The sequence below is a fragment of the Meles meles genome, chromosome 6, assembly GCF_922984935.1.
Source record: "Meles meles chromosome 6, mMelMel3.1 paternal haplotype, whole genome shotgun sequence".
In the NCBI taxonomy this organism is placed as follows: Eukaryota; Metazoa; Chordata; class Mammalia; order Carnivora; family Mustelidae; genus Meles; species Meles meles.
In genome coordinates, this window is record NC_060071.1 from 65796605 (window position 1) to 65814728 (window position 18124).

Genomic DNA, 18124 nt, shown 5'->3' on the forward strand with positions numbered 1-18124 from the left:
CTCTCTCAAGTAAATAAATCCTTTTTTTTTTTTTTAAAGGCATCAGACCGGGGTGCCTGGGTGGCTCAGTGGGTTAAAGCCTCTGCCTTCAGCTCAGGTCATGATCTCAAGGTCCTGGGATCGAGCCCCACATCGGGCTCTCTGCTTGGCAGGGAGCCTGCTTCCTCCTCTCTCTCTCTCTGCCTGCCTCTCTGCCTACTTGTGATCTCTCTCTCTGTCAAATAAATAAATAAAATCTTAAAAAAAAAAAAAGGCATCAGACCTCCAATAATTAGTCAAGGGATACACAAAACAATAAGATAGAAAATATGACATCAAAAACAGAAAACATGGTGTGGGAAGAGTAAAAATATAGTGCATTTAGAATATGCTTCAGCTTAAGTGACCAAACAGACTTAAAACAAACACCGTAACAAGAAACAAGACCATCACATAGTAATGATAAAGGGAAAGATCCAACAAGAAATGACACATTAGACCAGATGAACTTTATACACACATATATGCATGTATATACATTCTTTTCAAGTGCACATGGAACATTCTCCAGATTAGGTCACACATTAAGCCACAAAACAAGTCTCAATAAATTTAAGAAGGTGGAAATCATGATCAAGCATACTTTTCAACTACAATGTTAAAAAACTAGAAATCAAGTATAGGAAGAACACGGGGGGAACCCCCACAAACATATGGAGGCTAAAAAGCATACTACTAAACAATACATCAACAAATAAAGAGGAAGTAAAAAAAAAACAAAACCTAGAAACAAATGGAAGTGGAAACACAATAGTCCAAAATCTGTGGGTTGCAACAAAAGTAGTTTGAACAGGGAAGTTTATTGCAAAACATGCTACCTCAAGAAACAAAACTCTCAAATGGACATTGTAACCTTACACCTACAGGAACTACAAAAAGCAAAACAAAGCCCTAAATTCACAGAAGGAAGGAAATAATAAAAATCAGAGTGGAAATAAATGAAATAGACTTAAAAATAGAAAAGATCAATGAAATGAAGAGCTGGTTCTTTGAAAAGATAAAATTGATAAATAAAATCTTTAAAAAAGGGGGGGGGCTCCTGGGTAGCTCAGTGGGTTAAGCCTCTGCCTTCGGCTCAGGTCATGGTCCCAGGGTCCTGGAATCTAGCCCCACATCGGGCTCTCTGCTCAGCAGGGAGCCTGTTTCCCCCTCTCTCTCTACCTGCCTCTCTGCCTACTTGTGATCTCTCTCTCTCTCTCTCTCTCTCTCTCTCTCTGTGTCAAATAAATAAATAAAATCTTTTTTTTTTTAAGATTTTTATTTTTTATTTATTTGACAGAGAGAGATCACAAGTAGAGAGGCAGGCAGAGAGAGAGAGAGAGGGAAGCAGGCTCCCTGCTGAGCAGAGAGCCCGATGTGGGACTCGATCCCAGGACCCCGAGATCGTGACCTGAGCCGAAGGCAGCGGCTTAACCCACTGAGCCACCCAGGCGCCCCAATAAATAAAATCTTTTTAAAAAAATCAATAAACTTTTATCTAGACTCATCAAGGAAAAGAGAAGGCCCAAATAAATAAAATCAAGTGAAAGAGGAGAAGTTATGATCAATACAATGGAAATACAAAGGATCATGAGAGACCATGATAAATAATTACATGCCAGCAAATAGGAGAATCTAGGAGAAATGGATAAATCCTAAAATACATAGTCTTCCAAGGCTACATCAAGAAGAAACAGAAAATGTGACCTAATTAGTAATAATGAAATCAGTAATCCAAAAACTCCCAGCAAACATAACTCCAAGACTAGATGACTTCATAAGCGAATTCTATAAAACATTTAAAGAAAAGTTAATACCTGTTCTTCTAAAAGTATTATAAAAATTGAAGAGGAATGAATGCTTCCAAACTCATTCTATAAGGCCAACATTACGTATCATTAAAAAATAAATTACAGGCCAATATTCATGATGGACATTAATTTAAAAAATCCTATACAGAATATAGCAAACCAAATTCAGCAATACTTTAAAAGAATCATACATCATGATCAAGTGCATCTCAATAGATGCAGAAAAGGAATTTGATAAAATTCAATATCTATTCATTATAAAAAACTTACAAAAACATTGGTATAAAAGGAACATACCACAATATAATAAATGCCATATATGGCAACCCATAGCTAACATCATACCAAGAGTCAAAAGCTGAAAGCTTTTTCTCTTAGAACAGGAACAAGACAAGGATGCCCACTCTTGACACTTTTATTTAATAGTACTGGAAGTCCTAGCCACAGCAATAAGACAGGGAAGGAAGGAAGGAGAGAGAAAGAGAAAAGAAAAGAAAGAAAAAGGAGAAAGAAAAAGAAAAGGAAAGAGGGAGGGAGAGTGGAGAAGGAAAGGAAGGGAGGGAGGGAGGAAGGGCATCCAAATAGGGAAGGAAAGGAAAGGAAGAAAGAAGAAAGAAAAGGCATCCAAATAGGAAAAGAAGTAACTGTCACTATTTGTAGACTACATGATACTATATATAGAAAATGCTAGACTCCATTTAAAAACTACTAGAACCAGGACGCCTGGGTGGCTCAGTTGGTTAAGCAGCTGCCTTTGACTCAGGTCATGATCCCAGGATCCTGGGATTGAGTCCCACATCGGGCTCCTTGCTCAGCAGGGAGCCTGCTTCTCCCTCTGCCACTGTGTCTGTGCTTGCTTTCTCTCTCTCTCTCTCTGACAAATAAAATCTTTAAAAAAAATACTAGAATTAATAAATGAATTCACTCTAGTTGCAGGATGCAAAATTAATATACAGAAATTTGTTGCATTTTTATATCTAACAAGGAACTATCAGAAAGTGTAATTAAGAAGAAAATCCCGGGGCGCCTGGGTGGCTCAGTGGTTAAAGCCTCTGCCTTCAGCTCAGGTCATGATCTCGGGGTCCTGAGATCGAGCCCCGCATCGGGCTCTCTGCTTGGCAGGGAGCCTGCTTCCCCCCTCTCTCTCTGCCTGCTTCTCTGCCTACTTGTGATCTTTGTCTGTCAAATAAATAAATAAATAAATCTTTAAAAAAAAAAAAGAAGAAAATCCCATTTACAATTGCATTAAGAATAAAATACCTACAAATAAAGGTAACAAGGAGATGAAAGACCTGAACTCTAACAATCTATAAGACAGTAATGAAAGGAACTGAAGACAGCACAAATAAATGGAAAGATAACACTGTACTCATGGATTAGAAGAATTAATATTGTTAAAATATCCATATTACCCAAAGCATTCTATAGATTGAATGCAATGCCTATCAAGATACCAATGAAATTTTTCTCATAAATAGAATAACCTTAAAATTTGTATAGAACCACAAGAGACTCCAAATAGCCCAAGCAACCTTGAGAAAGAACAAAGCTAGAGGTATCATGTCCCTTGATTTCAAAGTATACTACAAAGCTATAGTAATCAAAACAGTATGGTATTAGCACAAAAACAAAAACACAGATCAATGGAGCAGAATAGAATCCAGAAATAAACCCATGCATATATGGGTAATTAATCTTCAACAAAGGAAGCAGGAACATACAATGGGGAAAAGACAGTCTCTTCAATAAATGGTGTTGGCTACTGGTATTTACCCAAGAAAACAAAACACTATTTAAAAAAAAGAAAGATGTGTGCACCCCTATGTTTACTGCAGCATTATTTACAATAGCCAAGATAAGGAAGCAACCCAAGTATCCATACACAGACGAAGGGATAAAGAAGATGTGGTATATATAGGTATGTATGTATATTATGTATATGTGGTGTATGTACACACACAGTGGGATATTACTCAGCCATAAAGAACAAAATCTTGCCATTTGCAGCAACATGGATGGAACTGGAAGGTGTAATGCTAAGTGAAATAAGTCAATCGGAGAAAGACAAATACCTAATAATTTCACTCTTATGTGGAATATAAGAAACAAAACAAATGAATAAATTAAAAGAAACAAAAACAAAAACACCCCCAGACTCTTAAATATAGTAAGCTAGTGGTTGCCAGAGGAGAGGTGGGAATTGCAATGGGTGAAATATGTGAAAGCGATTAGGAGTACACTTACCATGATGAGCACTGAGTAATGTATAGAAGTGTTAAAACATACTATACACCAGAAACTAATATGTCACTGCCTATTAATTATACTTGAATAAAGAATATATTTCAAAATTAATCTAGGCACTGACTTTACACCTCATAAAAATGAACTCAAAATGGATCAGAGATCTAAATGTAAAATACAAAACTATAAACTCCTAGAAGGTAACATAGGAGAAAACCAAGATGACCTTGGGTATGGTAATGATTTTTTTAATACACCGTCAGAGGCATGATCCATGAAAGAAAGAACTGATAAACTGGGCTTCATGAAAATTAAAAAGTAATGCTTTGTGAAAGACAATGTCCAGAAAATGAGAAGACAAGCCACAGACTTATAAGAAATATTTGCAAAAGATACATCAGATGAAGGACTGCTACCCAAAACATACAAAGAACTCTTAAAATTCAACATAAGAAAATGAACACTGAACTTTAAAGCATGCAAAAGAGCTGAACAGACGTCTTAGCAAAAAAGATAAACAGATGGCAAGTAAACACATGAAAAGATGTTTAACATCATCCAGAAATTGCAAATTAAAACAGGATTTCCCCAAAAAGTGAAAAAAATGTTACAGTACATCTCTCTCAAAGTTTTTAAAAGACAAATACAAATCTATGTTTGAGGACTCATACACTTGTGGGACTGCTATAAAAAACAGCAAGAGAATGGTTTCACACAAAATTTAGGAAAGTGGTTACCTCCGAAGTGCAGGGGAAGAAGGTGGATAATACATTTGAGGAAGGGCACACAGAAACTCCAAAGGAGTAAGTCATCTCTCTTGCTTCAGTGGGTTCACAGTTACTCACTTCAGTATTATTCTTTAACTCTGAACTTACATTATATACCCTTCCATATTCATACTTTATTTTACACTAAAAAAAATTAACACATAATACAGATGAATAGACAATTCACAGAAGAAACAGGAACACCGTTTCATGTATAAAAATGTATTATATGTAAATGTAATCCATTTATATTTATTCAAATATAAATACATCTTAAATCAAGCTGTTGGATTGATGTTCGTCATAAATTTTCGATTTCATAAACTTATTTTTGTAATGACATTTTTAACAAGTTAAAAGATACAATTTATGGGTCCTCAAAATTTAGAAATTAAAATCATCATTGAACAAAATTCTGTCAATCTTCCCATGAGTGAAACAATTTTATTTTTATTAAAACAGAGCTACCAAAGAAAATAAGGAGGACACATCAGCTGACACTTCTCAGGTAATCTAGATTGAGCGATTTATCTTTTTTAAAATCTCTTTCACCATCATCATCATGATGTGGAATACAACGGTTTTGTTCTTCCCTTCCTCTCAGAGCCGGTACTTGATAAACACTCTACTGCATAAATATGGGACCACCTATCGCTTTTGCTCACCTTGTCATCTCATTCTTTCGTTCCTGTGTTTATTCATGTATTTATTCATTCATAAAATGGGTAATTCCTGAATGCCTGCTTTTGTGCCAGCTCAAAAAATTACACTTGGCAAGAAGGATCAGCAGTGGGCGCCTGGGTGGCTCAGTGGGTTAAAGCCTCTGCCTTCAGCTCAGGTCATGATCTCAGGGTCCTGGGATCGAGCCCCGCATTGGGCTCTCTGCTCAGCGGGGAGCCTGCGTCCCCCTCTCTCTCTGCCTGCCTCTCTGCCTACTTGTGATCTCTCTCTGTCAGATAAATAAAAAATATCTTTAAAAAAAAAAAAAAAGAAGGATCAGCAGTGAATAAAACAAATCCCAACCTGTCCTTATGAGTCTTAGCATCTAATGGGAAAGACAGACACTGACCAAGTACAAGCATGAGGAATGTTACAGAAGAGTGCTGTAGGAGAATATAACAAGGAGCTTGACCAAGATGAGGTTCAAGATAGACCTCCTGAAGGAAATGGTTTTCCAAATGAAACTGAAGATGCATGAAGCTAGTCAAAAGAAGCATGAAGATACATTAGTTAGTCAAAAGGTGGGAAATGAATATTCCAGGTAGAGGGAATTTCATATTCAAAGACCTTGAGGTAGGAAGGAGCACATCTGAAGAAATTTTAAAAATATATATACTTTTTAGTGGGAGAAGGAAAAGCAAAGGTAAAGGTGTTGTGTAACAAGGCCAGATAGATAGGCAGGGCAGTTCTGTAGCAAGTCTTGTAATAATTCTTGCATTCAACAAATGTTCATTGAGTATTTCCTATATGCCAGTTACTGTTTGAGGAATTGATGATGTATTGTTAAATAAACCAGAGGCCCCCATTACCATGGAGCTGGCAGTCTTCAATGTCTTGTTGACCTTTTTGGACTTTTTGAACTAAGGGCAAAGGAAAACCATGGAAAGGTTGTAAGCAGCAGAGATATGTGGTCTGGTATCTGTTTTTATTTTTTTATTTCATTTATTTATTTGACAGACAGATATCACAAGTAGGCAGAGAGGCAGGCAGAGAGAGACACAGAGAAGCAGGCTCCCTGCTGAGCTGAGAGCCCGATGCGGGGCTCAATCCCAGGACCCTGGGATCATGACCTGAGCTGAAGGCAGAGCCTTAATCCACTGAGCCACCCAGGTGCCCTGGTGTCTGTTTTTAAAAGATTATTTTAGCTAAATTATGGGAAATGGGCATTCCAGAAATAATCTCTTCATCCAAAGCCATGTGCATCTTCAAAGGACCCCTGACCCCTTTACCAGGAATGGTAAAAAAAATAATTCCAGTGCAATTTCCAGTTTGAAAACTGACCCGTGCTAATGAATATGAGAGAGAATATTTTTCCCATTTTCAAATAGAGAAGGACAACTAAGACATGGCCTTACACAGTTTTGTAACATGTCCAATCAGCTTTGGGGAGACCTCTAATTAGATAGCTTAGTGATTTTGTGTCATTGATGTCCTTGCAAGAATCTGATGAAAGCTATGAACCATCTCTGTAGAACAAACTTTTCATACTGTTTGAAGGAGTTCCCAAACTCTAAAGCCTATCCACAGACCCAAGGATAATAGTCTGTACATTAAGAATTCAGATGTGATTTAAACACACACACACACACAGAGGCTCACTTTATAGAAGCTTATAATTATGAAGAAACCACCTAGAAATGTGCAAGGACTCTTTTTTTTTTTTAAAGAAACATGCTTTATACACACACACACACCCACACACACACACACACACAAAATTTCTAGCAAACTTTTTCATCCTACCAGAGAGGAAGATTGAGACTTGTAAAGCCAAGAAAGGAAACTTGTAAAGCTGAGAAAATTCATTTGCTCTGCATCAAAAGATTGTGAACCTGAGCAGTCTTGACTTCTCATTTGGTTTGGCTAATTGAAGGAGGGCAGGGAAGTACTCATCTCATCCAGAACATTTGCTTTTGGACTCAAGTCATTTGATTCTAATTTTTTGCCTCACACGTTTACAAGGGGGAAAAAAAGAATTTTAAAAATATGACTTCTGTAAAGACTGTGTTTTTCAAAGTGCTTTCACATCATTTTGAACTATGTAAAGATACTCATGTCAAATGGTGAGGCAGTTACTCAGAAAATTAAGCATAAAATTACAATATGGTCCAGCAATTTCACTTATGGATATATATCCAAAAGGGAAAGCAGGGACTCAAACATTTGTATGCTTGTATTCTTAGCAGCATCATTCACAGTAGCCAAAAGGCAAAAGCCATCCAGCAACCCAAGGGTCATTGACAGATGTATGCACACACAAAATATGGTATATACATACAATGGACTATTATTCGACCTTAAAAAGGAAAGAAACTCTGACACATGCTGCAAAATGGATGAATCTTGAAGACATGATACTAGGTGAAATAAGCAAAAATAAAAAAGGACAGATACATGATTCCGGTTATACGCAATATACGCAGTAGTCAGATTCATACAGACAGGAAGTAGAATGGTTGTTGTCACAAGTTGGGGGTGGAAGGTATGGGGAGTTATTCATTAATGGGTATGGAGGTTCAGTTTGGGATATAAAAGTTCCGGAGATGGATGGTGACAATAGTTGCACAACAATGTGAATGTACTTAATGTCACTTTAACATGGTAAAAATGAAAAAAAAAATGGTGGGGGGGGGCCCAGCTGGCTCAGTTGGTAGAGCATGTGACTCCTCATCTCAGGGACATGAGTTCAAGCCCCATGTTGGGTGTGAGATGACTTAAAATAAAAAAATAAACTGGTTAAAGTGGAAAATAAAGAGATAAAATTGTAAATTTTATGTTATGTCTAGTCTACCACAATAAAAAATCATATTCATGTCAGGGGCAGTTCATAAGGAGGATGATTACTGGGATTTATATAGAACACAGATCAAATTTGTTAAATATACTGACAGCACAGACAGGTCTTTTAAAAGATACTCATTTTCTCAGTCTAGTTTTTTAACAATCCAAATAAAATGTGCTATTATGGTAACCACATTTGTTGCAGTGTATAAACTCAATTTGCTTTTCTTATGCCATCAGGAAGACCAAGAGGATCTGGGCCTGTGGGAGGAGAAATTCGGAAAATTTGTGGATATCAAAGTTAATGGTAAAGTTGAAATTGTAGTATTAAAACAGATCTTGCCAAAATGGCTAAATATTGCTACCTAAAGTCCCTGAGCCTTGGCCCAAACAAGTGATTTCTGTAAGGGGAACAGAAATCTCAGATTTGGGTCCTTTATTCTTCAGTACTGCACTGCAACAGAGAAAGAGTGAATGTATACCTTTTGTGGGGAATGTAAGAGAAGTATAGGCCTCATGGAGTTGATGATCTCATGTTAGGAGCCTAGGTCAGCACACTGCTAGTACTCCTCAGTATATCAGACAGCCACAAATTTCACATTCTATTTTTATGAGAGTCAAGTGATGAGAAATGAAGTTCTAGAGCTCATTAGCTCCAGTATTGCAAGCCATTGGTTCTCAATCTTCTCCAGGCCTCCCCATCATTCACATGTTTATCACATGCCCATCTGTGACATCTCTCACTAGAATTATTGATAGTGGGGGTGGGGGTGGAGTTTTTCTCTTAAGAAATACAGTTCAGGGGCGCCTGGGTGGCTCAGTGGGTTAAGCCGCTGCCTTTGGCTCAGGTCATGATCTCAGGGTCCTGGGATCGAGTCCCGCATCGGGCTCTCTGCTCAACGGAGAGCCTCCTTCCCTTCCTCTCTCTCTGCCTGCCTCTCTTGTGATTTCTCTCTGTCAAATAAATAAATAAAATCTTTAAAAAAAAATCTTTAAAAAAAAAAAAAAAGAAATACAGTTCAAACACTTGGGGCTTACAGAGTTGGAAAAAATACTCTCCTCCTCCTATCAGTAGGATAACAGATCTTCCCTAACACCTTGAGAATTTCTGTTCAAGCATTGGATCTATAGCCTAGGATAATGATTAGGACTGACAACATGTCCAAAATTTATAAGTAGGGGGATCATCGGGCTTTCCTTTCTATAACATCTTAATCTCGTTTACCTTCTCTATAGCACCCCTCTTCCATAAATTTGTTTAAATAAGGACCATTTCACATCCACTGCTTTTCCCTAAGAGTGAATTTAAGTCTCTTATTTCTCCTAGTTACTTGCATTTTTCCCCATATCTCTAAAATAATTGTTAAATAAAGGACTTTGTCTCTGGTTTAAAAAAAAAAAAAAACTTACCTATCTACAATCACAGGGAGGAGACAGGAAGGATCTTTCTGATACTTTTTACATTACTGTCCCTGTATGCAATAAGAATAAATGATCATAAGAAGACACCCAGTCTTTTATCTAGTGAAGATTAAAATTGCTCAATATCCTTTGTTTCCTAATGTAAAGAAGCATGCAATACATTTTAGGAAAATTTAGATTAGAAAAAAATCTAAAACTTCATAGCCGTATTTTATGGATAGAAAGGAGATTTACTATAAATGAGAACATGAAGAGCTTCAGCACATAGCTAAAGAAACACTATGAAGTGACCAGAACTTTGCCTTGTGCATGTTTGCATCCCCACAGTACCTGAATGTAACATCTTTTTTTTAAAAAGATTTTATTTATTTATTTGACAGAGATCACAATTAGGCAGAGAGGCAGGCAAAGAGAGAGGAGGAGGAAGCAGTCTCCCCGCTGAGCAGAGAGCCCGATCCCAGGGCTCGATCCCAGGACCCTGGGATCATGACCTGAGCCAAAGGCAGAGGTTTTAACCCACTGAGCCACCCATGCGCCCCTGAATGTAACATCTTATAGAAAGGGCACACAAGCTTTGCACAGTGGCAGTATCATAGCCAATGAGGTTTATCCGAGGCGCGATTATTGCTAATTGAGGAAGGGCACACACGTGGTTTGCTAACTGATGAGGCCAAGTTCAGGTCTCTCGATCCCTAGTCACAGGTAAATGAGTCTCCTTAATTGTCCCACAGAGAAGCAAAACTCAGTATTCTGGTCCCTGTAGGTCCTGCCTCCATTGGTTTGGATTTCTCTTTACATGGATTTGAGCATCTCTACGGGATCCCGCAACATGCAGACTCACACCAACTTAAAAATACTAGGTAAAGTGAAAAATTCTTATAGGATGCTCTGGTTTCTGGACTGGAAAACTTCGAAGGGAAGACATTTGAGTTGTCTGAGCCTGGGCCAATATGTGCCTAGCCTTTTCCTCCTTGATACTGCTGATAGATCTTTAAGAGCAGTGGCTCTTAATTTTTATCTTTTTTTTTTTTTGGCACAAAATCGAACATTTTAAAAACTGTAATGCTGAACCTAAAATATACAGAGGAAATAAAAATATGAAACGATTGTGGTTAAAATAGGGGAGATAGCCTCATCACACCACTTCCCCAGGTTTTGCTTTCAGTCCTCAAGGCCTTTCTATGGAACCTGAGAGAATATCCTGTGAAAATCACTGACCTAGAAAAAGTCTCCTACCAGAAAAGGATAGTGAGCCAGAGAATGGAAAAGTGTGGCAACTTATGTCACCTTTGATTCCTTCAGGGAGATCATTTCAAACTAATACAAGTAAATGCCAGAGGTATCAGACTGAGAGGAAGCCAAACCAAAAAGAAGAGTCTGATCAAGTTTGCTGGGTTGAGATGCTGTTTGCACAACTGGTCAACCGGTGGGCATGGTCACAAGCGAATCAGAAGCTGTGTTGCTTATACACCAAGCCAAGCTTTGGCCTCCCCACCCCAATTCAGTTCCCCATCTTTCCCTACTCAATACTGTGGAAGCATGTTAAGAGACTGTCATTTTGTTCTGGCAGTGGAGAAATAAAAAATTTGCCAATTATATCTGCTCTGTTCTTGCTATTGTGGAGAAGTCACAGGAAACAGTCCTCACCTCGTGAAAGATATTCAGAAGAGATATCTAAGATATGAGACTGTGCATGCCAATTGTCACAGGTGGGGAGGCTAAAGGAATCAAAGGAGAGAATCATATCAACCATGTTTGGGTTAGGGAAGTGTTAAGAGTTGAGCCTTGAAAGATGCATAGGACTCAAGTGTTTGCAGGGGAGATTGGAGCTATGCTATTCATTGATAATAATATATTTGTGATTTTAACTGCTGATAGTCCATCTTTGTGTATTTCAGTGATGGTGATGCTTACCGTCTTTATAACCTGGATGTCTATGGATATAAAATACATGACAAAATGGGCATCTATGGTTCAGTGCCTTATCTCCTGGCCCACAAACTAGGCAGAACTCTAGGCATTTTTTGGCTCAATGCCTCCGAAACTCTAGTGGAGATCAATACGGAGCCTGCAGTAAAGGTGAGCTTATGGATCGTGGCTGCATGCCATGCTTATATAGGAAACAAAATCAGTGTAGTTCTAGCTCTGGACTTTGTAGTGACAATTTTCTGCCACCAAAGCCTTTGCAGTATAATCAACAAAAGTTAATAATATGTATCTGTTACTTATCTATGGATGATACTACATATTATAATATGAGGGAAATTCTTTAGAACTTCATTCCATTCTTTTTCTAGTACACGGTAACCCAGATGGGCCCTGTTGCACCTAAGCAAAAGGTCAGATGTCGAACTGATGTGCACTGGATGTCAGAGAGTGGAATCATTGATGTTTTTCTGCTGACAGGACCTACACCTTCTGACGTCTTCAAGCAGTACTCATACCTTACAGGTACTTGCATGTGGAAGTGCCAGCCTCTTACCCCATTATAATTCCTCTCTCATATGTATCATCACTGTAAGTTGATATTTGTTTTACCCATATAGAATGTATACACAATTTACCCAAGCTTTTCAAGAAGCAAACGTTTCTCCTTCCACCTTCATCCCATTCAGCTTGGTAAAATGTCCTGGAGCTAGAACGCTCTACTCTCTGATCCTTAATACTCTCCATTTGCTTTCCTCAGACCCTTTAAGCTGTGGGCTTTCTCTGCCTTCATCTCAGACAATCAGTGTCCCAACCTGAACTTTTCTATGTTCTCTTCTCCATTAAAACATACCACTGGCTTTAGCACTAATGCATTTTATCTTTAAAAGATGTAAAGATCATCTCTGTTGATGCAGAAAAAAGCATTTGACAAAATCCAACACTGTTTCATGATCAGAACTCTCAGAAGGCTAGGAATAGAAGGAAGCTTCCTCAATATGATAAAAGGCATTTATGAAAAATCCACAGTTAACACCCTATTCAGGGGTGAAAGACTGCAAGCTTTCCCCTAAGATCAGAAACAAGACAAGGCTGCCCACTTTCACCACTCCTACTGAATATTGTACTAGAAATTCCAGCCAGCGAAGTTAGGCAAGAAAAAGAAATAAAAGGCATCCAAATTGAAAAGGAAGAAGTAAAATTATTTCTTTTCACAGATGATGTGATCCAAGATGTTAGAAAGTCCCAAAGAATCCACAAAGAACTACCAGAACTGATAAAGAAATTCACCAAAGTTGCAGGGTCTGTAATCAACACACAAAATCAGTTGTGTTTCTGTAGACCAGCAGTGAACAATCTAAAAATGAAATTGAGAAAACAATTCCCTTTATAACATCCAAAAGAATAAACTACCTAAGGATATCTCTAACCAAGTAGGTGGTTAAAACTATGAAACATTGATGAAAGAAATTTAAAAGGCCTAAATAAATGGTTAAAATGGCCAATTTTATGTATTATATATTTTTGCCACTTTTTAAAAAATGGTAGTGTAATATATCCCCCAAAATTGAACTGTATACTTAATTGGTTGAATTGTATGATATGTGAGTTATATCTCAATAAAGCTGTCACAAATAAAAGTAATGCAGCACTGCTACTGCTGCATTCTGTTAAAAGTCCCTCAATCCAGCCCATGTTGAGGAGGAAGAATTTGATTCCAACTTTGATGGAAGAAATGACTGAAAATTTATAGATATGGAAAGACAGTCATATCGGAAAAAGTACTGTAAAGGCCCACCTACTTCAACACTGTTCTAAGCCTAGTTTATAGGAAAATGCTTCAGAAACAGTGGATATACCACCATGTCCAAGGAAAGCCAAGTTTTAAGTTTATAGATTATCTGTTGATGAGGATTTAACTTAATCAGATCGCTCTTTCTTCTTTCCCAATATCATTAGTTACATCTTCATTTTTGCTTAACTCAATATTTAGTGCTTCTACTTTTCAAATACTCAAGAGTATTTGTCATATTGTATTCATTTCACTTTCCTCCCCAGAGACTTCCTTCCCAGATCTTTCTGTCCTGCCCCCATTGGGGTTTTCTCTGGGCTCCCTGCACAGCTGTCATCCTGGGAGTTTCCCAAGAAAGTGTGCATTAGAGGTACACTTTTTGCATCTTTGCAGGTACAAAAACATCTCTTTTTCTACCTTCACCCTTGATTGATCATTTGGCTATCTAGATTGAAAATTATTTCTCTCAGAATTTGAAGGCATTTCTCTTTTACCTTCTATCTTCTTGCTTGAAAATCACTCTGAATTGTTTCTTTGTATATGATCTGTCTTTTCTCTCTGAAATATGTTCTGAAATTTCTGATATTCTGAGATTCTGAAATTTGACAATAAAATGCCTTTATCTGTATCTTTTTAAATAATAATGGTGTTGGGTATTAGATGTGGATTCTGTTAGTCTTGGGAAATGTGTTCCCCAGTTTTGGAAAACAATCATTATTCTTTTGACAATGTCTTCCCTTCCCTTTTCTCTTTCTACTGTACAGATTTTATAATCTCCCTTCCTTTTTTTCGGAGCAATTTTCTCAATTTTATCTTCTAGACCTTCCATTTATGCTATATGTCTATAATTTCTTCATACTTTTTCTTATCCTCTGATTTTTCCTTGTTCCCAATATCTTATACTAGTCTTATTTCATGGGTGCAGTATCTTTTTTTTATCTCCCCGAAGGTACTGATGATAACTTTTTTGTTGTTGTTGTTGTTTTAAGATTTTATTTATTTATTTACAGATAGAGATCACGAGTAGGCATAGGCAGGCAAAGAGAGAGAGGAGGAAGCAGGCTCCCTGCTGAGCTGAGATCCCGATGCGGGGCTCAATCCCAGGACCCTGAGATCATGACCTGAGACGAAGGCAGAGGCTTTAACCCACTGAGCCCCCCAGGCGCCCCTGATGATAACGTTTTGATATTTGTTTTCTTGTATTGTCCGTGTTTTCTCAGAGGTCTTTTTATTGTATTTTTATATATGGGGCCTTCTAATTTTCAAGTATTTGAATAAGGTTTTGCTAGAAGTACTCTGGTACTGGGGTTGGAAATTGGGGTGGGTGACAGGAATGGTCTCCCATCTGCTAGTGTGCTGGGAGCAGGGTGATCTCTTCTCATCAGTATCCACCTCACGAGCACTCTGGTGAGAGCTTTCGTCATTTTGCTCAATGGTTACCTTTCCTTCCCTGCCTGCCACCTTCTAAAATTTTGTTGAAATTACTCCTCTCTTAGAGGAGTAATTTACTCCTCTCTCTCTCTCTTTGTTCTTGTAGCTTTATTCTTTTTTTCTTTCTTTAACTCTGATTTTATTGGTAATTTAGGAGGGAAAGGAGATAAATGCAAGTGGTTGACCAGAAGTCCTCCATATTATCAGTAAATGTTTTTATAATAATTTGAGTTTTTCTTGCCTTTAGTCTCTTTCCCTTTAAGTCAGTCTCAACACTGCTCCCTCACTAATTTTTCTAAAATGTAGGCCTGCTAAGGTTATGTATTACCAAACTTTGATAACTTCCCATAAGAGATTTAGAATTCCTAGAGTGAACTACAGGACCCCTTACAAATTGACCCTCTCCAGTTTCATCGTCTACTGGTCTCTCTCACAGTGTAACCATCCTAGAAGCTTATCATGTACTTCTCTGCCTCTGTGTCTGTGTCTTTTCTGTTCCCTGTGCCTAAGTGTTCTATCCATTGTCTCTGGTAGATTCCTCCTATTTGACCTTCAAGGCCCAACTTGAAGTATTTCAAGTACTCTATGAAGTATTTCAAGACTGCACACTTTACTGCAGGCTGTGTATTCTGCTACCTTTAACACAGCAGTTACACCTCAAGAGTGGAGCAGTTAACGTACATGTCTGCCTCACCAACCAAACTGTCACTTTCTTGAGTGTAAGGACTGTGTTTTATTCTCCTTGATATGCTGGGTACCAAGCTCAGTGCTTAGACTCTGTAGACATTCAGGAAATGTTTATCAAATATATAATAATCACTGTAGTGGTAGCCAGCTCAGTTTTCATCTTCCCCTTTCAGGCACACAAGCCATGCCCCCTCTCTTCTCCTTGGGGTACCATCAGTGCCGCTGGAACTACGAGGATGAGCAGGATGTAAAGGCGGTGGATGCAGGATTTGATGAACATGACATTCCTTATGATGTCATGTGGCTGGACATAGAGCATACTGAGGGCAAAAGGTACTTCACTTGGGACAAGAAAAGATTCCCAAACCCCAAAGGGATGCAAGATCTGCTCAGAAGCAAAAACCGTAAGGTAAAATAAGCCAACCCTTGGAAACCTCTTAATTACAAATTACTTGTTTAATTTTTAAAACTTGCCTTGGGGTGCCTGGGTGGCTCAGTGGGTTAAAGCCTCTGCCTTTGGCTCAGGTCATGATCTCAGGGTCCTGGGATTGAGACTCACATCGGGCTCTCTGCTCAGCAGGGAGCCTGCTTCCCCCTCTCTCTGCCTGCCTCTCTGCTTGCTTGTGATCTGTCTGTCAAATAAATAAATAAAATCTTTAAAAAAAAAAAAAAGAAAGAAAGAAAGAAAGAAACTTTCCCTGGCACGATAGTGAAGGAGAGCCATCGGATAAAAAATGGCCATGAAAATAGTACCTTATAATATAATTGCAACTGTGATAACAGGAAAGCAGTGATGGAAAGATGGCCTCACCATCATCCCTGCCGTAGCTGTCTAGGGCCCCACAGGATAACAGGGTCTAGCCTTCAGTCCCGTTTGTTGTAGCCACCTGTAGGGATATGATGGATACCCCAAAAGCAAAATGTGATTCTGATGTCAGCATCAATCTCGAGATTGAGGACATCACATCAACACTACAGGGTCTGGAAAGGTTAAGTAGTCACATAGTGAGGCATTCTGGTGAGAGCAGGGCTGACTCCCAGGCTGGTCTGAAGATGGCTTGAGAGATCTGGGAATGGAGACAGCTCAGCTTTTACAGTGGTTAGAGGGTTGGACTGGGGTGGGGATTCCTATGTGTGCCCAGGGCTGGTGTGGTTGAACTTCCCACTGGCACCCAAGGAGCATTAGGGCTTTCTTTGTCTGATGTGGGCAGAAGGGTGAGGGGGGATGGAAGGGCTTGAAAGCTCTTAACAGCCAATCGGAAATGGAGTCAGATTCTTCATTTCCCATTCTCCTAATTTCCCAATTAATAAATAGCTACCATTTGGCAAGTACTTACTATGGGCCAGAGAGTTTGAGAGAATACATTATTCTATCCAGTCATCCCAAGATTAAAAGGTAGATCTTGTTAGCCCATTTTTCAGATGAAGAAACTAAGGCTAAGAATAGTTTTGTATTTTGCACAAAAGCATGTAAATAGTAGAGCAAGAATCTGAACTCTGGTCTGCCTGACTCCAGAACCCATGTTCTTACAAGCAACTATTTATTGAAACCATCAAACGTTCAAAATGCTGTTCTAAAGATGAAGGGAATGCAAAGATGAGCTCCTTGGGGTCTTACAGTGAGTGGGGGAGAGGTGGGTATATAGCAACCACAATATTGGGCAATAATATAACAGCCAAAGAAAGGTCAGGGTCAGGAGTAGCCTAGGAAAAAGAAGATTGCATCTAGCTGGACTCACGCTGGGCATGTGCTTTTTAGATGAGCCCTGAAGGATGAGTTTCTAGCTGAAAAGTGGGGAGGAGGAGGATACAGTGCAGCTAGAGGCTGAAGCAGCCAGTGTTGTTTGGAAAACATGCGCAGATTGGTTTGGCAAGAAAACAAGGCATGTGCAAGGTTTGAGTAGTGGGGAATCTGACCTTATTGTAGGCTGCTTTGTATACATTTGGGAGACATTAAAAGTTTTTGAATAAGGGGTTAGTAGAGAGAATATATGAAGAACACCTACAGCTCAACAATGAAAAGCAAACAACCCCATTAAAAACTGGGAAAACGACTTGATAGACATTTCTTCAAAGAAGATATACAAATAGTCAACAAGCACATGAAAAGATGCTCAACATCAGTAATCTTTAGGGAGATGCAAATCAAAGCCACAATGAGATAACATTTCATACCATTAGGATGGCTACTGTGAAAAACCAGAAAATACTAAGTGAGGAGGGGAGGTAGAGAAACTGGAACACTAACCATGGGAATGTAAAATGGTGCAGCGTATGGTGGTTCCTTAAAAAATTAAAAATAAAATTACCATATGATCCAGGAATCCCACTTATGGGAACATACTCAAAGAAACTGAAAGCAGGTACTTGAGCAGATGTACTCGTGCAGATAAGCCTATGTTCATATCCGCATTATTCACAATTACTAAAAGGTAGAAGCAAACCAAGTGTCCATCAGCAGACAATTGGGTAAATAAAATGTGGTACATACATATATACAATGGAGCATTATTTAACCTTGAAAA

At 38.5% G+C, this 18124-nt stretch overlaps 1 protein-coding gene, 1 non-coding gene and 1 pseudogene across 10 annotated transcripts in view; all 3 read left to right on the forward strand.

Annotated features, from left to right (window-relative positions):
- The window catches only part of GANC (glucosidase alpha, neutral C), a 71226-nt gene that overhangs the window by 22131 nt on the left and 30971 nt on the right, over nucleotides 1-18124 (forward strand). For 8 of the 9 annotated variants that reach the window (XR_006818628.1, XM_046007539.1, XM_046007538.1 and 5 more), the window contains 6 exons: nucleotides 5303-5348; nucleotides 8582-8648; nucleotides 10527-10623; nucleotides 11662-11842; nucleotides 12061-12214; nucleotides 15773-16008. Coding sequence is in view for 8 of the 9 variants with exons in the window: in XM_046007539.1 (XP_045863495.1) it covers nucleotides 5303-5348; nucleotides 8582-8648; nucleotides 10527-10623; nucleotides 11662-11842; nucleotides 12061-12214; nucleotides 15773-16008 (781 nt within the window). In the remaining variant the exon portion in view is untranslated. The remainder of the gene's footprint in view (nucleotides 1-5302; nucleotides 5349-8581; nucleotides 8649-10526; nucleotides 10624-11661; nucleotides 11843-12060; nucleotides 12215-15772; nucleotides 16009-18124) is intronic. The other variant, XM_046007542.1, reaches the window with a different exon arrangement.
- On the forward strand, nucleotides 8193-8265 carry TRNAR-CCU. The gene has a single exon. It is a non-coding gene; the product is annotated as a tRNA-Arg (tRNA).
- LOC123945296 lies at nucleotides 10334-10459 on the forward strand (annotated as a pseudogene).